Genomic DNA, 22,531 nt, shown 5'->3' on the forward strand with positions numbered 1-22,531 from the left:
TTTCACTAAAATTTTATATTGGCAAACCAACAAAATCATGTAACATACAGCTACAACATGGGAAAAATATGAAAATATGACTTGTGACTGTGCTTTTTATGGGTAAATAGTGTAATATCTATTTAAAAATGTTTTCATTTCGAAGCAATTAACCAAATATATATATATATATATGATATTGTGCATCTTTTATATGTAATAAATTTTTAATTCTTTGACGTATCTGTTCATCGAGTGAAACAAAAAATTAATAAAAACATTTTATTTCACTTTTTAGGTTTAAAATATTTGTTGTATTATTTAGTTTTTTTCTTAAAAAAGAACATATAAGACTCAATATTAAAAAAATATATTTATATTTTCACAAATGATTTTAAAAATACTTACTATAACTAGGGAAACAGTCTAGGGTTTGGAAAAAATTACCAGCAATTATAGAAAAAAATAAATCAAAATGACAGTGAATTATTCACTATGATGGGTACAACCAAGATGGGATGTACTGGTTTAAAAGTTGAGCTGACATCTAAAGCCACATTGTTTTGTTAAAAAGTGAAAAGAGAAAATACTTCTTGTAGCAAAATGTCTTTTGAGCATTCAGGCTAGGCTGTATTTTCAATTAAATAAGGGGTTCCTTCATAATTGAATTCTAAATGAAAACTCAATTATCTTTGGTAACTGGTATTGTTTTATTACATAAAAATCGTACAAAAACAAGTTTTTTTAAATATTTAATTAATTACATACGTACATTACTTACATGTCAGTCAAAACCACAAGCTTTACACAAAACCAAATAAGAATGTTTTTAACAGTAGAAATATTGTAAATGGAGCTTGTGTGGAAATCATTAGTTGAAAATTCCTTAACACAATTAAGTAAATTAAAATAACTAAACATAAGAAGTCAGTTAAAATCACAAGCTTGGCACTAAATCATATAAGAATGTTTTTAACAGTAGAAATATTGCAAATGGAGCATGTGTGGAAATCATTACTTGACAATTCCTTAACACAATTAAGTAAATTAAAATAATTAAACATAAGAAGTCAGTTAAAATCACAAGCTTGGCACTAAATCATATAAGAATGTTTTTAACGGTAGAAATATTGCAAATGGAGCATGTGTGGAAATCATTACTTGAAAATTCCTGAACACAATTAAGTAAATTAAAATAATGGAACATAAAAGTCAGTTAAAATCACAAGCTTGGCACAAAATCATATAAGAATGTTTTTAACAGTAGAAATATTGCAAATGGAGCATGTGTGGAAATCATTACTTGAAAATTCCTTAACACAATTAAGTAAATTAAAATAATGGAACAAAACTAGCACACTATTGTTCATAACATATACCTAGCTAGGTATTGTTCAGGACAGAAAATAAAGAAATGTAAAAACTAAAACTTAAAAAATACTAATACTAAAAACACATCTAATTTGAAGATGAAGATGAAGTGGACGCACTTCGTGAATGCTTGGACTGCTTTGAGTACTTCTCTGGCTTCTTGCGATTCTTCTTAGACTTGTGACTGTGGGAGTGATGGTGCTTTTTCTGAGTCCTCTTCTTTGTGTTTTCTTCCTCAATTTTGGATGTCTTGTCTACTCTGCCAGTTTCCACATCAGGACTTTTGGAACGGGAAGACTTTTTCTTCAAACTAGTACGAGTTGCAGTTTTTTCAGGTTTTTGTACGGCTTGTGTTCCTTCAGGCTCTTGTGAAGATTTTCCTACCAGTCTATATGTTGTGTTCGAAGTCTTGTCAACAACTGTTGTCGAGTCATTTATCAATAAATTGATTATAGAGAAGTCAAAATGCCTGAAACATATTGAAGTGATCAGGACATAATTATAATTGACAATAATTTTGTAAATAAGATAAAAAAAGATGACGGAGATTATATTAATTCATGAATGGAACCCTAAATGTCAGATTGGAAGCAACAACACATGCATGATAAATAATTTTTAATCAAATTGATAATTTTTCAACGGATTTAGGATGAACTGATTGTTAGAATAATTCCAACCCACATTTAAATGAGAACAAAGTTAAAAAAAATAATTGATTAGAAAATGGTGGTACTAGTAGTGAAAACAAAAAGAATAATACAGTGAATATAAAACTAGTCTAATTTATACTAAAAACAACAATTATAACATTAATTCTCAATCACCTTTTGAACCTTGTGAGGTTTTGCCCTCTTCAAGATACGCCCTCTTTTGTTTTAAATCGGCTGACCAAAGTAATAAAAGTTGAAATTTCATAGAGAATTACCTGTTGAGGAGTAGCTGAAAGTGGTTCCAATGGAGTACTGATGGTTATAGCCGTTTTATCCCTAAAGAGTAATGGCGGTTTAAACCGTCCATCATGGGCTTTTACAAATAATGTATTATGGATGTTTAAGTTCTCTAGTGGCGTTCTTCAGTACTATTTTGACTGTGAAATGTTAAAATTAATTATTGCTCTAAGGTGCTAGCTAGCTCCTAGTTTGATAAAACATATAATCACAGCTTTTCCACCAATATCCTGTAATTTTCTCATGCCATGTCCTTTTTTATATGCTATTCTCAGTTGAAATTCATTGATCATTGATGTATGCTGCTGACTTCTAGTGATAAAATGATTATAAAAAGAATAAGTGCACTAAATGTGAAGTAGAACTTAGAATGTACCTGTGTTTAAAATATGATCATACTTTGCCAAAATTCTAAATAAAATAGAATGTACAGTTTTAAAGCCAAGAAAGTATTATAAGGCAATAGGAATAATAAGGTAATAAATATTGATCTTTTATAATGTTTGAATAAGTTTTGAATACATATACAACTAAAAAGTGTTCTTTAGTCCCTGAGTCTAATAATGATAATGTTGCTTACTCAATTAGACCCTAGGTAGGTTGACAGTTACAGCCATCAGTACTCCTCAACAGGTTAAGAAGTAATAGCTCTTAATATTCACCGTCAGTACTCCTCAACAGGTTAAGAAGTAATAGCTCTTAATATTCACCGTCAGTACTCCTCAACAGGTTAAGAAGTAATAGCTCTTAATATTCATCGTCAGTACTCCTGAACAGGTTACGAAGTAATAGCTCTTAATATTCACCGTCAGTACTCCTCAACAGGTTACGAAGTAATAGCTCTTAATATTCACCGTCAGTATTCCTCAACAGGTTACGAAGTAATAGCTCTTAATATTCACCGTCAGTATTCCTCAACAGATTAAGAAGCAATAGCTCTTAACACTTTGTACCCTGGGCGCTTAATACATGTTTCGGCGTGGCTCCCTGGGGTTTTATGATGCTTTAAAAAAAATTCTGTGTTATTAAAATAATTATGTTATAAACTCATACTATATATCTTTTTAAAGATAGAGATACATACTTTTTTTTAAATGTTTACAAATATAAAGTTTATTTTCAAAATAAAACTATTACATACTATTGAATGTTATGTAAAAAATACAAAAAAAGTTTTTGCTACATAGCTTGTTAGTTCAGGTAGTTTGCCTTAGTGTGGTAATTTTTAAAGCACAATGGTCTGAATCAAATACAGGATCTCACACATTTTCGTTTAGATCGTTCATAAAATCAATATTTGGTCCCAGGTGTGTATCAAAATCATCGTCACTTTCCGACTCTGAGTCAAACAAAAGATCGCCAATTGCATGTCTTTTGATTTCATCACCCATATTATTTAAACTCGAAAATAATAAGTAAAGAATATAAAAAAAATCAACGGAAAGTCGAGAAGAAAGAAGAAAGCTAGTGTAAATACAAAAAAAAAAAACATACGGATAACCTCACATTGCTTGCATTTGCCTTTACTTCATTCAGTAAGAAACTAAAGTTCTGATTATTTGCAAACAGGTAAATTCACATTTATAATACATTATAATAACATTTGCTTCAGTATTTTTCGGCAAGATTTGTAGAAAACTTAGTAAGACATCACTAAGACTCACAACAACACAAAACGTGAAACTCTACAAAGCAAACTGACAGTACCGACGATCAGCCGCGGCGCCTACGATCAGCTGTCTAGACTAGTTTGTAGTACGACGATAAATATACGTATTTCATTACTAAAACGTGACCCAGGGATCTCAAAACCAACAAATACGAACTTAGATAACTAATGAACATAATCAAAATGTTTGAATCCAAAAATAAGATGACTGAGCTAAATAATACAATTAAATAACACGACCCGAGCTATACTCGGACGCCGGTAGCAGGCGCTGCTGACGTGGCCTGACCTATACTCGGGCTCAGGGTACAAAGTGTTAATATTCATAAAATATCTGTCTATAAAAATGTCCTATTACACAAAATCCATTATACCAAAGGCTCTTACATGATTTTGTACACAAGATATTAGATTTCTAACCATAAAATCAGGATATAACAAGAGTCTGTATGTTAAAATAAGCATAAAAGTCACTTATATGTAACTAACTATACATAATAGTTTAAATGTAGTTGCTCCAATATTTGATATCTAATCAAAAAAAGATCGATCTCTAATCTTATCTTTTTAGACAATGGTCTATTCTCCTTTTTTGATGAGTACTATAACTTCTGAAATTGCAATGATGAAATAATTGCAATTCTAAAAAAAATTACAATTTTACTTAAATCTTCATAGTGAAAAAAATACTACGCAAAATTAAAATAGTGTAAATTCAACTGTTAACTTGTTAAAAAGTTTATCTTTTTAGTTAATTAGTTTATCATTTTCTCTTTTAAAAGTAAAAATACATACAACTAGAAAAAGTTATAAACATCTATGTTAGTTGTTAAATATGTTTGTCCCACACACAAAAATAAATTTTCACCACAAAAGTCCCAATGGGTAATACAAGGGATATCTAATAACAAAAATTGTAAATAAAAACAAGTATTGTGACAGTACCCAACAATTATTGGTAGTATCAGCAGGCTGGGTGGAATTTAATTAGTACAAATTTATCCAATTTAAGAGTTCCTAGGAGTTTTAGGGCACCCTGTATTATATTAAGTCGGTAGCATGGGGGTAGCTTATGTCTAGTTATGGTAAACATATTTGTGCGAAGTATTTTCACTCCTTTCTCATTTGTTTTACGCGGATTTCAGTTAACAGAATGCCACAAGAATCAAGAAGCTTTATTGTCATTAAATACACAAAGGTACAATAGACACTGTCAGACAATATCATGCGAGAAAGCGCACAAAACAATGCGATGCTAAAAAAAAAACCCAAACAAGGCTAGTGTTACTGGAAATTATTAATCTTGATCAGGATTGGTAATGGATGAGTAAAGAGACTGGTCAGTTATTGGTAAAGCAAAATTTCCCAAGAAAATCGACATTGGAAGGACTGTATCGACAAACTGTATAGTATATACCTCGATACACCTAGTTAGTTTAACAAATTTTAGAATAAAAAACCTCGAGGTCCTCACTCTGTGCATTTTCTTTTTTTATTTCTAAAAATATAGAGGAACACAGACAGCATATTGACAAGATACCTAAAAATACTCCATGATAAAAATGTGCCTAAAGAGAAAAATTATTAACCTGATCGGACAGTAGTGAATTATGCAATACTCGCTTCTATCAGAAATCTCTACTGTACAAGCTCCACCCAGCATATTGTGCTGTTCTACAAACTATGAAGTAGCTCTCATATTCCATGCTCTTGACCTTACATCAGTATAAGTACACTTACGATGGAGAAACTCCTTCAAAGCCAGGGGGGGGCCTAATGGAGCGCGCTTCAAAGCCAGGGGGGGGCCTACTGGAGCGCTGTGGTTTTGTCTTGCTTGGGGAGTCTGAAAACAAACATATTACACGTGTTAAATAATATGAAAAAGGTATGTCGCACTGTTATTTATTTATTTATTATACAGAGTGTGTCATCTTTACGTTATTATTGAGAGAAACAGACCAATACTCTACACTCAGTCCTGAAAGGACCTTAGTGCCTCCCTTACTTGTTATTTGTAACCCTCAAATTAGAGGCTTCTGCAAACACTTATATTAGATTTGAATGCTCCTGTTTAATGATGTCCTCATGAATGTTTTTATATTGGTTATTTTTATTTCTTATATTTTACAAAACTCTGGTGAGTTTACTTGTTTTCCCCAATTTTCTTAGACTTAAAATCTTGTTTTTCTAAGATTTGAGCTCATCGGTTATTCAATTATAAACAAATCTGTCTGTATATTTTGGAAAGTCTTGAGAATACCAAATTAAAGTAGTACATGAAAATTGTATCAAAAGCATCATACTTTTCACACACAAATAGAGCTCCATTCCTCACATTGCAATAAATTCTTAAACAGTGTCATATTACTACTACGTGAGAGTTTCCCAATGAGAAATAAGCCATTATTTTTAAAATTGTTGTGCCCCATACCCAATTCACTCAATTCAAGAATTTCACCATCATGATCATATATGCTGTGACTATCTCATAAACATTTAAGTTTTGCTTGTTTATATTGTTTAAATAATTGTCCGAACAAGATGCAGAATTTGAGGTGACTCTTTGATGGATAATCTATTAAGTGTTGCATCCCATGACAAGTTAAGATATTTTAAGTTCTTCTGAGGAAGAAGACTGTTTTAACCCTTTGCACGCCATAAGCGAGTTATTTCGCATGCATAAAAGTCCTGTACAGCGCCCATAGCGAGTTATATCGCAAACTACATTTTACAACATTAGATAGTTTAATAGTTGTCGAATTTGCCGCTAGATGGCAGAGAAAGTTTTTGCTGCCTAGTGCATTAGCTAACGTGCCAACTGAACGTTTGAGGAGTATCGATCATTAACAGCTGTTTTTTTCTATTCATGTTTGTTTCCCGTACTTCTCGAAACGCCCAAAGCGATTATACTCGCCGCCATTTCGTGACGTTCTATCTCTAGTGTTCCTGCTCACTGACAGTTTATGTTTTTACAGTTTTATTAGTTTATATTACGTTTAGTGCTTGTGAACTATTAAAATTATTACTATAGTAATAATTATTATTTATTATTTTGAGGTAACTTGTGAATATATTGCCATAATTATGGCTAACGCAGACGATCCGGACTTCGACGATTTCGTTTTTTGGGGTTACATACTTTGGACGATTATTTGTAAAAAAAAAAACAGAAAACAATTCGTAAGATATTTTTTTACTGTTTTCCAAAATGTGTATTTATTTACTTATCACACATCATATCTACTTCATGTACCTACCGGTACATACGTTTGTAAAAATTATACAGTTTTATCAAAATAACGTTTTCATTCATTTCATACCTACTGGTCCTTATCTATATCTATATTTCGTTTTAAAAAATTCCCATAAAAGCATTTCATGGTTTTTTAATTCTTTAAATCAATTACTTAAACAAATAAAAAAATGGCTTTACAGTTTTCAAAAAATTTTTAATATTCAGTAATTTGGCGCTAGGGCAAAACATATACGTAATTACTTGGCGTGCAAAGGGTTAACATATTGATGTTCACCCCATTAGCCACTCAATATTCCTGCACCTAACCTCCTTGTACAAATCCAACTAAATATGCAAAAAATTCAAGAGTTTAGCCAAACTTTCACCAAAAATTCAATTTTATTGCTATTTGGTTGACTGAGCTATTGCTTTTTAGCTAATGAAATAGGCTATAATAAAATGTAATCTATAAGCATCTGAATATTATTTTTTTCCAGAATAACTTATAAAAATGTTAATATTTTGTTATAAATTTTATTAACCACGTGATATGTGGTTTAGTGTAATAGGAAATTCAATTCTTTACATGGAACATTTTATTTCATTGATCTTAATTTTTTTTTCAATATTACGTAGATTTTTGTAAAATGTGACATTTGTGTTCTCCTTACACGAATTCTAGCAAACGCAAGAACCGCAAGTGTTTGGTATAACTCATAAAAGTTTCAATTTTATTGTGATTTGGTTGACTGAGCTGATGTTTCTTAACCAATGAAACAAGCTAGAATATAATCTAATTTTTGAGAAAACACAAACCAACTCATTAGCAAGGCCATGTTTGCAAAATTCGAATGACATCACCGTAATAACAAAAAAAAAAGACCTCAACCAGTAATGTATTTGTTTAATAAAACCATAGAATATACTGCAGAAACATCCAAAAATAAAATACAAAGGTTTGACAAAATAAGACACTGATCAATCATTTTACCGAAATATAACGTTGCTGACAATTCAGTTACGTAACTGGTTAGAAAAAGTCCAAAAATATAGTATTATACCTTGATTCACATTGTTTTTCTGGTATATATATATATATATATGTATGTATGTCCATTTCCTTTACTGATTTAACTACTTTTCTCCTATTAGTGATAACCTTAATAATAATTATATAACACTGTAGGATGGAAGAAAAAGGAATAGGCCTAACATGAGTTTGGCTATTTATAAATATTTACATGACAAAAGATAATTTAGGTGCTCTTCCTCCACTACTCATCTAAGAGTATTTTCATTGTCATTCATTGAACGATTCGAAAAACTTCACTAAACGCCTAAATTACACACACAATATTTGGCAATATTATAATTATAAACAAACGTAAACATAATCAAAACATTCTAACACCGAAACATTAGACTGACAACTATGAAAACAAAGCATCTCGGCTACAACAACAGTGACGACCGGCCAACTTAATCGTAAACTTTTGTCATTGTTACTGATTGATCAGCTGTGTTTGTGCTATATATAATATAATGTATTATATTTTAAATATATTTTCTTAAAACATTGGAAATTTTGTTTTTGCATGTTTTTAAAACGTCCAGTTACCCGGATGTCGGTACTTTACCCATGTTTTTAAAACGTATGGTTATCCGAACGTTGGCACTGAAAGTGTTAATTTCCACAAAAAATGTGTATAATAGTAGGCCCTAGTTTAAAAATAAATAGTAAGGAAAACAAATCTGCAAGCATGTACGAGGTAGCAAAAATAGCTCAGCACTGGGAAAAATGTAATCAGCACTTTGTGGGTTAACAAGATAAAACTGAAAACTTTTCTGTCTATAATGGTATAATTCTCCAGATTTGCTTCTATGTCCAGTAGACAATTGAATACAAAATACAGGGAAATAAAAAATAATTCAATAAAAACAAAAGCAATTATTTTCTATTCTCCCCCGGCCAATGATGCATAAATCCCATTGATACGTTGACCCATTACGTACGAAAGGCACACCGTGTGTCTCCTATTGCTCAGCGCATTGAAGGCCGGAAGGCACAAACGCTGTGTCCTCAATTCTGTATCAGAGGACCTCAATGGGTCAACAGAGTTTATTATAAGAAGGTATTATGTGTGGGTGTGTTTAATCAACAAAAAAGTATCAACTAATACTACAAGGGTTAAAAAAGTTAACGATAAATCAACGTACACATCAGCGAACGATGCAAGAGAATAAACCAGATGCATGGTAAGGGTAATAAATAATTTTTAATTACCTCTTGAATATCGTATGTCCGTAGAATTACTCGTTGATGGTGTGGGATTATCTGGATCCCATATTCCCGTGGGATTGAAGTTTTGAGCAGTAGGAGATTTTTGACTGGAACAAAATTTACGTTTAAACAGCTTTTACATAGTATTACAAATCAGCTTAAAAATACAGGTGAACTTAGAAATAAATATATATGGTTAACCAAATATAAAAACAGGACTGGACTAGCTGAAGTTGGTAATCCTTTTGAATAAAAGATAGACAATAGACAAATTCTTTATTTACAAATCATCAAGAGATGCAATGGCGTCAAATATTACATGGATAGTTTTAATTGAGAGTATTGCTTTTCTCTTCCAGTTCAGAAACTCATCCATGGTGTAGAATGGACGGCTAGAGAGCCATTTGGTCAGTGCTTTGTTTGAAGCTTATTTTTGACGATGGAAGGACTGTGAAGGAAAAATTCGGGAAGATGGTTGAAGATTTTTCTGCCCATGAAGGATGGTTTCCTTTCAATTAGTGCAGTGTGATGTGGTAGGTGAAAATTTGAAGCATGGCGGGTGTTGTAAGTATGGAAGTCATGGCCTCATTCCAATTGCTCTTTGTCAACATGGATTATGACTTCTCTGATGTATAGGCCAATAATCGTTATGATTCCCTGGTGAGGGAAGGCATCTCTACAGCTTTCCCTTGGGCCCAGGCCCGATATGATCCTGACTGCTTTTTTCTGTAGTAGCAGTATTCTATTTAAGTTTCCTGCAGTTGTACCTCCCCAAACTGCAAGGTCTTATCTTAATTGTGACTCAAATAACGCACAATAGGCAATTTTTGTAGTTGCTACAGAAAAAATATGATTGGGAATAAGACAATGTTAACAAATTAGAACTAAAACTTTCTGCAGCGACGCCATTCATAATTTGCAAATGGAGTCACACAGTTAGTTCACAGAAAGTGAGATTTATCAAGTTTATTCATACTCTTCAGTCTGAGTTCTTATAACTGCATTTATATGGAATAACTGTTGTTTTTAATTTGTGAATGCTATTGTATATAGACAAACTTTACATACAGAAAAAACAAACTTGTTATATTGTGAGTTATTCATACAGTATAACTTTCAGCTCTTGTATTCTCCTCAGTGTATGGTATACAGTAACCCACCAAAATTAAATAAAAAGAAAATACCTAATTAAAAAATACATAACTAAAGATTATTAGTTAACAGAATGTGTGTATACTGCATTGCATATACTAAAGCTGGTTCAGGGATTGGAACTACAAATTAAAGTCAGACAAAATTTCAAAGTTTAGAGCTATTTCAATATTATCTACAAATTCCCTTTCAGATTCTGAATTTCTAACAGGTTTATTGAAATCCCCAATAATCTTATTTGTGAATTGTTAGGCCTAGCTCCGTTTTACTGACACCAGCCTTCGAATCTTGAATATTGTTCATATCTTCGTCATTGCCATACATATCACAACATATTTAATCAATTGTATATCTCGGATCGATATACAAACAAAAATGTATAATGAATTATATACTTAAAATCATTAACCACGTTTTTTGTATACACAAATTTGGTTTTAGAAGAAATATCATAAATATGAATCACCAACAGTTAACTACACATAAAGCAATCTATAGGTTAGGGAACAATCCAATGTGTTTACAGCAGCTAATTTGGCAAGTATAAACAAACAAATGTGATCCTACGTAGACTAAAAAATAATGTATACGACAGCCAAGGACAGAAAATAAGCAGACTACTGAATTAACTAACCAGATGTATACTCGGGCTAACGATTTTAAATTTTGGAAAGAAAACTGATTTTAATAATTTTTTATATCTAAGTTTTAAAAAATTTTATATTCAAGATAAACCTACATTGGTTTGTTTATAGCTGTTCAAATTTTTGGAAGATTTTAATAAATTTGTTCTATATCAAAACAGCAAATTGACAGTGTTTTTTCTTCTTCATTTAATTGTCAAACCGTAAATTAAATATTTTGATATACACTTTTTACAGAAGAATTAAATATAAAATATATATCATTATTAATAATATTAATTAACAATAGGATTATTAAACTCATTTACTTACTGTTTCTCTGTTTCTTCTTCAATCTTCTTTATCGTCGAAGACATCAAATGTAAGGGGGCTGCAACAGAAAAATATACATTAGGAACTAAATATAACCAACTTATGAGCTAAGGTCTTATATAAAGGAATGTAGAAGGTTGGGTGAAACTAAGTAACAAATTACAGATAGCTTATTTTATTTTATAATAAAAGAATAATATTCTTGTTTAGCTGTTTTGTCAAAAATTAAAAACAAATTATGCATGGTGGTCTTATGAAGATCAACAAAAAGTACACTGGGCCTTTTTCTTCTCGGGTAGGGTGGTCAGTCGTCAGTAGGAAAGTTCAGAACACTTACGTGACAGACAGGTAGTAGGTTAGGTTATGTAATTTAACCCTACAACAGAAAAACACCCAATACAGGATGTCTTTTAACATGGCTTATGTTTTATATCTATATTATTAAAAGACATTCTTGATTTCTCAATCTGAGTTATCTGAAACTATTATTTTACATAAATATTTTATATCAATCCAAAGCTGTTACACTTTAGATAGGCCTTTTGTGGATTCAAAATATATCAGGCAATAGGGCTCTTGCCTACGGGCTCCCAGGGTTCCGATGTTAATTCCACGTAAAAAATTATACTGTTCCATTTACAAAATGTTTTAGAAAAATATTTAACCCTTTGAGTGCCACAGCATATTTTCCCAAGTCATACGCATAAATTGCCGGAGCATTTCCTTCTGTTTTGCAAGCGTGTGGGGAAAAAACTATATTAAAAAAACTATTCAACCGATTTGAATAATTTTTTTTTGGTTTGTGTGTTATAAAACAAGGTATTTTTTCCATATAATATTATAATTTTATTTTTATTTACACAAAAAGAATATAGGTTATAACAAAAAACTAAAAAATAAAAAAAAAATTCAAGTTTGAACTAAAATTTTATTTATACAATATTTTTTTAAATTTTTTTAGCTATACCATATGAAAGAGCATGAAAAACTGAACAAAAATCATGCATAATATGGTGTGTTACAGTAATATTTAACCAGATACTGCAATATATACAAAATACAACAAAAAGCAATTTTTGTTCAAGTTTGTCAAAAGTTTAGAAACAATATTATAACTACCCTATTTCACTCAATGAAGTAAGACGACTGTAAAATACTAATTATATAAAAAGTATATAAAAATATACACAGGCCTACAATATAACCTTACTTCTATAACCTTACTTCACCTAAAATCAATAGTTTGATTGGAACTTGCGTTTTAGTTCATCACCAATCCAACAATAAAATATATGTCACTAAACACAGAAAAAGAAGTTTATAAATGCATTGTAAGTTTTACTGAACACAATTGCAGAATAGTAATAACAACAGTTTTCAGCATAAACACACGAAACTAGCACAATGTAAACACACAACGAACGAAACTGTGTAGTTAATGGCAACAAGTAGCAGCTGACCAACTATTGCGTCATCTGTTTTTTTCTGATGTTATTTAACTACAAGGGGGCGGTGAACAATAAAAATCGATCACAATTGATAGTTCGAAACTTGTAGATTGCCGTGAAATAAGTTATTTGTCAAAACAAAAATGAATTATATGTGATATTAATTAAATAAAAATCGTCTACTGGGTAGATGCCGGCAATTTATGCACATTTCACAACATCTACTATGTAGACGCTGCGGCACTCAAAGGGTTAAACATGAAATATAGGTATACTGTTTAGCTAAAATAAAAAGTGTGGTTAATGGGTGATAAATTTTGTAATTGTCTTTTTAGTACATCACAATGTTCTTCCGATTATTTAATGAAACATTCATATAAAATTCAATTTAATGCATAAACTGCATGTGAATGTATTCATGTAAGGTGCTCGAAATTGCCTTCCATTGATATTGTGGAATGACATTTTTACAGTATCTGAAGGAATACAAACAGAGGGACCAGGCTCAAATGTGAATCAACGAGCTAATCACTCTGTGACAACAATTTGAGAAAGAAGCAAGTGTAGCGAGACTATGGCTGTCGCAAATGGAATCACTGAGTAATAATTCACAAGTCACAAGTGCAATTTTTATGAAAACTTAAAGACAAGTTTTACTGCCCATGGACTGATGTTATTGAACATCAGACATAGTCAAACTTGTAAAATATACAGCTGTAGCAGGCCACAAAACAACTAATCTAGCGTCAATATAATTCTTACTGCATAGCTTGTAAGTTACATTATTTTGATCAATAAAAAACATACAATTTTGCACAGACAATGCACTGTTGAGGGATGTGATACTGATTAGGTTTCCACATATTGATATAATTTTTCAACTAAACAAGAGAAATAGGATGATATAGTGAACAGTTATTGGAAAGCGCATACATATACTGTATTGTATTAGTTGTACAGATATTATAAGAACAATTACAGACAGTATAAACGAGTCGAATAACCCACGAAGCAAGCAAATGAGGCATGGCTATTTGAAAACTAGACAATCTTCAGCTCGCCAATCGGCAGACTGATAAGTAGTTAAAAAGGGACTGATTATCTCCTTAGGTACTGATAAGTCTGTGGATATTAAAATAAAATCACTCAGTCCAGTGGACTGATCGCAACTGTCATTTACAGTGCATCAAGTGAAAATCGTTTTCGGGGAAAATGATTAGTGCAAACATTGAGCAGCGCTTTGTGATTAATTTTCTGGTTTACTTCACCTATCGACAAAAACATCCAAAGAATTAACCAAATCATGAGAAAACATTATTGTTTACCCATCTGAGCTATTGTTGATAATGTCAACATCAAATTGTGGAAAAATAACTTGTGGTTTCTGCACCAAGACAATGTACCAGCCCATAGCGCGATATCCTTCAGCAGTTTTTAAATGATTAGAAAATCCGAGTGATGCAACATCCAGCCTATTCTCCTGATTTAAGCACTGACTGTTAGCTGTATCCCAAGATCATGTCGACTGAAGGGAACTCATTATCAAACCGTTAAGGAGGTGAAACAGATTGAGGCACAAGTTTTGAAGGCGCTCTCAAAAGATGACTCCCAGCACTGCTTCAACCAGTAAAAAATACGAATGCAGCTTTGTACTGAGAGGGGAGGAGAGTGCATTGAAGGGGATAAATAGAAAGTATCGTAAAACTTCATCAATTTCACTTTATACCAAAGTCTCGATTTCAAATAGCCGCACCTCATATGTATCCTTAGGGAACTAAACTTAATAGTAAATATAATTTATGCAGTTATCTAGAATTTTGTGCTTCTGGCATGCACAGACACTACTATGTACAAATGTTTTATGGACATTAAAATAAAATGTACCCAAAATTTGCTACTTCCATTTCCAAATTGTCATTGGGCTCCCGTATGTTTACATCATTAAGTGATTTCATTAAGATAGCTACCGGCACTGACTTTAGGATTCCACCAAATTGTCCTAATGTAGTTCAAGTGTTACTGATAACGTTAACACAATATACAGTCAAAAATCATGTTCCTTGGAAATCTGAGTTACACCATTGGCGTTAATAAAAACTGTATCATCCTTTGACTTCAGGGCCATGAAACACTGCCCTATAAACTTAAACAATTCTAAATGGACCAGGAGATTAGAACATCTTCCAGTAACCATCAATTAGGAGTGTTTGTATACCATTTAAAAAGGAAATGCCTGTGACGTTCCGGTTATCCAGCAGAAAATTGCATGCGAAGCCGCAGATAACAGCTAGCATGTCTTTTAAATATTAAAATATATGCTCAAAAAGTATTGATATTAATAGAGAGAAAAATGTCCAATTTATGTGAATAAAACTTTCTGATCGTTTTAATGTTGTTACATGTTTATACAGTACATAACTATTGCTTAAGTTCTCGAGTACTTCAACCGCTGCTTGTGAAGTGGCCAGTCACCTGGTTCACTCAGATGTTGCTGATATTCCGTTAATCAGATAATGTTATTTCTTATTTGTGAGTATTAATAGAAATTGTTTTACTTTGAAGTTCTAAACATGCGTTTCAGCGACCTGTTACTGTTATACTTATGATAATGGATCGTAGTTTTTGTGACCATAATACAAACACTTGTGTAAATAGATTGTTTTGTTCTTCAGTAATACTGCCATATATTTGGGACAAACAACACAATCAAGTAAAAAAGGAAAACTATTTTTGCTAAATTTATATTACCCAGGTCTACTTTGATCAACATCAGTGGATAGGATCAGTGAACACAGTTTGGATTATTAGACAAACTAAAAATTTAACATTTAAAAACATCACTGTTTATTTCTGAATGGATCAGAATAAACAAACTTGTGCCACTGTAAAACAGCATAGCACTGATTGTAAATCCCACTGTGAACAGCTTGGAAAGAACAATGAGAAAAGTGAAAAGAATAAAAAATAGGAAAAAGACATTAACCAAGAAATTTACAATTTTAGTTTTATATCAAAAGAATATTGTTGACGTTCGGATAGAAAGCCAGTACAAATATTTTCACTAATTGACCAGTGTCTGATATACTGTGGGTTAAAGTTTGGTTACAACATGCACGACAAATTTGGAAATAGAAAAAAAAGCAAAACATAATACAGTAGAACAGAAAATTTAGTACAAGTATAAATTTAGTACGGTTACCATCTCTGATGTGGACGGCCATTGGGGAATTAGGTTGGTCCGAGTGGATCGGGAATGTTTCTGAAGCAGCCTTATTGTAACGTGTCAAGGCTTCTTTTACGCGCTGACGCATCATTTCCTCAGTCTCTTCAGCAGGTGGCTTGGCTGTTTCCTTTTTTCTACAAAAATAAAATCACAAGTCATAAGTCAAAAGTTTAAAAAAACCTTTATTTATTAAAATTATAAAGTTGATATTACAGTTTATCAAATGCTTTTAGAACATACGTGCCAACATAAATTTAACAATTAAATTATACAGCATTTTCTTACATCTGTGAAACAAAGAAAAAGAAACTTTGCAAATTGTGCGTTTCTGTAGCCAAGACAAATCTTGTCGTACCAGACAAATATTTTTAAAGTTAATAAAACGGAGATTTTAAATATTTTTAGTCACGAGTTCTCTGGATATAGAGCTGGAATGAACAATGAACATTTTCTTTTAAGTTAATGGACTTGTGTATGTGATCACCTGTATAAATAGTCTTTTTGAGTGTGGATTCAAAGGGGTTATGCACAAACTGTTTAAGAGTTATTTATTAGACTGAAATTGGTGTATGAGTTTACTCAGTTTTAAGTAATTTAACCCATTGAGGTAGACACGCGCTGGTTACGTGGCGCTTGGACGTGACCGAACGCCAAGTCACATGCTGGTTACATGGTCGGCATTTGACATTACACTGTTCACGTAGTTCACCATATTTCTGCTAGATATCATTGGTACGTCTCGTACTAAATGTTTAGATGCCACAACTAAATAAATAATTTCGTTTTCATATTGTGGCTAACCTGACTTTTTAAATATTTTGTGTCTGTTCAATTCAATTCAATTCAAATAATCTTTATTCATATTTGTACATTGAAATACAATAAATAGTGTCACAATTCATCAGACTATATCTAAGTATGTTCCAGATATAATTTTTACCTAAAACCTTATAGTTAAATGTCTAAATCTATGCTTTAATACATTGTCGAAAACATTTTAAAATTTCAATTAAGTTGCATGTTGTTTCTTAGGCTATAAAATTCGTCAAATGTATAAAAAGCATTTTTAAGCAAGAAATTCTTTTAGCAATAACCTGAATTTTTTTTCTGATCATTTATTTCGCCAATTTCTTTTGGAATAAGATTTAAAAAACTTTACAACCATTATATGTGGTTTTCTTCTTAAACAATTCTAAATTATGATTATCCAAAACTATTTTATTTTTATTACGTGTGTCGTAATGGTGAATATCATTGTGTGTTAAAAATTTTCCTAAATTAATTTTGACATAAATAATACATTCTAAAATATACAGGCTATGAACTGTTAAAATTTTTAAATCGATGAAATGTTGTCGTACCGAGTCATCATTATGTAAATTTAACATTGCTCTTACAGCTCTTTTTTGGCAAATTAAAATTTTATGGAGATTTTGGTTGGATGTACCTCCATACACACATATTCCGTAAGATACATGCGATTGAACGTGAGCATGAAATACACTTTTTAATACAGTTAGATTACATAAGTTAGACAACCTTTTTAGAGCATAAATTCCAGAATTAATTTTAGTTAAGACATGGTCAATATGCTGATCCCAACTCAGATGGCTATCAATGTAAATACCTAGGAATTTGGTTTTAGGAACTTGGGGATATGACCTCAGTATCAATATGAATTTGGACTTGGCTATCTTTCCTATTTTTGTTTTGTTGTAAACAACATGTAATTAGTCTTTTGAGCGTTTAAGATTAAATTGTTATTAAAAAAGAATTCTTGTAATTTTGATAGTTGAATAAAAGAGTTTATTTCTAGTTCTGTATCTGTCTTTGTAGAGATAATAAGATTGGAGTCATCTGCGTAAATGCAGAGTTGGTTTTTTGTTTGGTTAATTTGACTAAGACACCTAGGCATGTATTTTATGTAGCAGATAAATAACAATGGGCCTAAAATTGACCCTTGGGGTACCCCATACTTAGTTATTTCTGGTTTTGATTTATATTTCAAAAATTGGTTGTTGTTTACCTTGGCTATTTCTACAAATTGTTGTCTGTTTGTTAAATAGGATTCAAACCACTTTAAATAATAATTTTTTATTCCTAATTTGTTCAATTTTTGTATCATTTTAATGTGGGAAATACTGTCAAAAGCTTTTGACAAGTCCATGAAGATTCCAGCTACTTTATTTTTCCTATCCATTGATTCGATAATTGATTCTATAAAGCAAATTAAAGCAGTAATGGTAGATTTGTTTTTTTTCGGAAACCCATGTTGTTCAAAGTCAAAAAGATCATATTTTTCTAAATGTGTCACTAGTCTTAAATACATTGCTTTTTCAAAAAATTTTAGAAATTGATGGTAAAATGGATATCGGGCCGATAATTTTGAATTTCAGTTTCCTCACCTTTTTTAAAGATTGGTATCACTTTTGAAAATTTTTAGTTGACTAGGAAAAAATCCCTGAGATGAAAGAAGCCATTTATTAAATGTACTAAGGGTTTTATTAAGGGGTCCTTTGCAAATTTAATGATTTTAATGGGGACCTCATCGTACCCACTAGACCACTTGTTTTTTAGAGAGTTCAAGATATCATTTACCTCTTTTTCATCTGATGGGGGACACCTAAATTCGGGAATTTTGGTAGGAGTTATATCTTCATCATGAGTTGGGGGCATACTACTTAAACAGGTTTTCAATAATGTTAACAAAATAATTATTAAAACTATTTGCCACTTGGCTAGGGTCTGAAACAGTCCCCTTATCAGACTTTAAAACATAACTTTTCTCTGCTACCTTGGATGAAGTTTTCTTTGTTTCTTTATTTATGATTTCCCATGAGGTTTTACCTATGTTTTCAGAGTTTTTAATCTTTTTCATCATAAAAAACTTCGCTTTGCATTCATTAAATTACATTTTATATTGTTGATTTTTATTCTTAAGATCTCTCTTAAACATCTCTAAGCCTGAGTTTCTAGCTAATTTTGTTTTAGATGGATGAGATTATTTTTTCTCTTCCTTTAGTTCTTCTGAAATCCATGTTTTTTTGTTTTTGTTGGATTTTTTTAGAATTTTCGGGAAAGATAAATTAAAATAATATTGAAAAATGTTGTGAAAAGTGTTGTATTTATTTTCGATAGACGATTCAAAAAGGGTTAGCCAATTTTCTTTTTTCCAAAAGTGATTTAAATAAATTCATGTTATCTAGAGAGAAATTTCGTGTCCAAAATTTTAAATTTTGATTATTTGTATTGTTTTGAAAAATTCATTAGTTCTATTATTTGTCCATCGTGATCTGATAGTGCAGTTACCACTCCTTCAACTTTTAACTGATCCATACTTATATTAGTTATTATATTATCAATACATGTCTTAGACGTGACAGTGACTCTAGTTGGGAAGTCAATTAAATACTTCATTCCATTTCTTAAAAGAATATTCTTTAGCTCTTTTGATTCATTTGTATTTTTAAGGATGTCAATATTGAAATCACCCATGATGATGACATACTTTCCTTTAGATATTAAAAGAGAGCTGTTACGCTGCTGATCAGCTGATAAGCTCATCTTGTACACTGTGTTCTCTGACTGTTTGTTTACATTATGTGTAATGGAGTGTGAAAACTTGCGTGATTCTGAAGTTGATAAAGTGTTGTATAGATTGTGAGTATAATTCAAGTAACAGTGATAGTGATGAAAATTTTGAAGATTGCATTATAACCCGATGTAAAAACCATTTCACTAATTTAGTCGTAGACGACTCCAATCATGAGGATGGAGGTTATCTAATATTTGACGGCCAGGACAATTAGGATGACATTATCCTTCCTTCAGATCATGAGGATGAGCAACGGGTAAGTACATTCGACTTTTGTAGACCCAGAAATACTGTATTATACATAGGCCTAATTGACTCTGGTCTCAAAGATTCTTTTATTGATAGGCCAATAATAGTTGATAGCATTCCTAGCACTTACGATGTAATATTGGCAAACAATGGGACAATTTGTCCAAGCAAAAGTAAAAGAAAAAATAGTGAGCAGCCTAAATTAGGGGGAGAAAAAAGGAAAATGACTAGGACTAAGTTTACTGAATTTTTTTATGTATCTAAAAGTTAAATAAAGAATTTTGTTTCTTTAAATTTTATATAACAATGAACAGTAACAATTATTTTAAACAATGTTTAAAATTGCATTGCCCGTATCATAAACCAAAAAAGTTATGGTATAACTAAACTCTTACATTTTCACCTAAATTAATTGCTACTACTATGTCTGTAGAGGCTCATATAACTACTACCTCAATGGGTTAAGTGACAAAATGCTGTACTTGAAGGTCAATACCAGGTTCTCTTAACCCTTTGAGCCCCAGCCGCCGGTTAACAATATGTCGTCGGCATGATATAAGTTATTATAAATGGCTCTTAAGTGTTCTATTTTAGCGACACCAGTGGTTTTAGAACTTATAATGTTATTTTCATACATATACAATATGATTGCATGGTCAAAGGTTACTAAATAATATTTACACTACTCCTGAAGAAAGAGTAAGAAGATCAGCTGTTACTAAGAACAACATCTGCATCTGCTGTGTCATTGTTTACGTTTAGTAGACTGTGTAGTGTTGTTCCACTTCTGTGTTTATTTTAATGTTCGTTACGTTTGTGTGAGTAAGCAGTTATATTATTGTTTCGGTACTTTCAGTATGAAATATTGTTTTATTTTGTAAATAATGGGTGACTCAAACCTAGCAGAACATTCAAGTGAAGTTGACAGACAATTGAATATTGACTTTTCAGATGACGATTCGGTATTATCTGATATTTTTGACGATGATAGTGACCTTGATCCGACGTATGATCCTAAATATGATAGTGACAATGGCAGAAATGTAGGCCTATTTAGTGCTAAAGACTTAACACCTGAGATACCATCTACATCAGCTCAGAATAATGTTACACAACCTAGGCCTAGTACGTCACAGGTTTTGTGTCATTAAAAAAAAATATTTTACAAAATATTTATTATTGAACTAATCTGTCTGAAAATGTTTTTGTATGTTTGCAATAACATAACAAATGAAATAAAATTGTTTCCCACAAGTTAATTGTTCCTTGTTTTATTTCTTAAAAATGTTAAATGTAACTTTTTCTTTTTTTAGTTTGCACATACGCGTTATTTTACATATATAAAAGTACATAACATTTTTTAGCCCTTATTGAATTTTTTATTTGTTAAGTACCTTATTCCAAACATTTTAATGTATTATTTAGGCCATTAACTAGTATATTAGTGATGGTATGATTTTTCAAATGAAATCGTACAAAATCACTGAAAAGGCCTTGGGGTTTTTTGACAGTTACTTGCAAAACTAGACTTGGTAAAAATTTGCACAAACTATATTTTTAGGTCCGGGGCTCAAAGGGTTAAAAAATGTTATATTAATGATTTCTACAAATCTTGACATCGACAGTCACAAACTGTCCCACCCATTTTCGTAGATCTGTTAATCCAGACTATGTCTAAAATAGATAAATAATGACACACGCTTGTTTAATGAACTGTAATCTGGTAACTCATTCCAGTAGAAAGACTCATATAAAAGGTGTGCATGTTATAAGCATAAAAACTTTAGAGCTGTAGTTTAAAACCATAACATCAAAGATTTAGGGAAGGAACAAAAGAAAATCTGAGAAAATGAAGCACCAGGATAAAATTTTAAAAAAGTATGTAATCTTGAGCCCAGTTCCTGGAATAGGCTGGCGCAATCGTACTGTTGACATGTGTCTACAAGGATTATTATTACCTTTCTTCATTAAATAGAAGTTAAACTTTGGAAAATGTACCTTGTACAGGTTGAGTGAATTAAAAGGTTTGCTTTTTAAGTACTTAAAAACATCTGACATTTTCTTGAGATAACACAAGTCAACTTATTGAGGTCAAAAGCTGAATTTTCTCATGATACAGAAATCAGCATTGACACAACCAAAAATCCACAGGATTGTATGATCAGATCATTGGATTTTTAAGGGAGTTTCAAACAAGGGTGGTGTATTTATCACAATTCCATATAACCTTCCATGGAGATACCTGCTTTATAGTACATTTGGGTATCTAATGCTACTATATCTGTTCACCATAACATGTTACCCATATAAAAAATAACTTTATGCTAAATACAAGAATTATTATTACAAAATATAGATTACATGTTACTTTACTAACATAATTACTTATATAATTAATAAATTGAATGTCATGTATGAGAATA

General features: G+C 31.4%; 1 protein-coding gene across 4 annotated transcripts in view; it reads right to left on the reverse strand.

Moving 5' to 3' along the window:
• Window positions 1–333: 333 nt before the first annotated feature.
• LOC124369914 (splicing factor, suppressor of white-apricot homolog) overlaps window positions 334–22,531 on the reverse strand; it is a 104,866-nt gene continuing 82,668 nt past the window's right edge. For all 4 annotated transcript variants that reach the window (XM_046828094.1, XM_046828092.1, XM_046828091.1 and 1 more), the window contains 5 exons: window positions 16,241–16,398; window positions 11,594–11,651; window positions 9,489–9,592; window positions 5,710–5,812; window positions 334–1,819 (listed from right to left, as the gene is read on the reverse strand). In XM_046828094.1, the coding sequence (XP_046684050.1) occupies window positions 1,438–1,819; window positions 5,710–5,812; window positions 9,489–9,592; window positions 11,594–11,651; window positions 16,241–16,398 (805 nt within the window). In that variant the 3' untranslated portion in view covers window positions 334–1,437. The remainder of the gene's footprint in view (window positions 1,820–5,709; window positions 5,813–9,488; window positions 9,593–11,593; window positions 11,652–16,240; window positions 16,399–22,531) is intronic.

This window comes from Homalodisca vitripennis, chromosome X (genome assembly GCF_021130785.1).
Source record: "Homalodisca vitripennis isolate AUS2020 chromosome X, UT_GWSS_2.1, whole genome shotgun sequence".
In the NCBI taxonomy this organism is placed as follows: Eukaryota; Metazoa; Arthropoda; class Insecta; order Hemiptera; family Cicadellidae; genus Homalodisca; species Homalodisca vitripennis.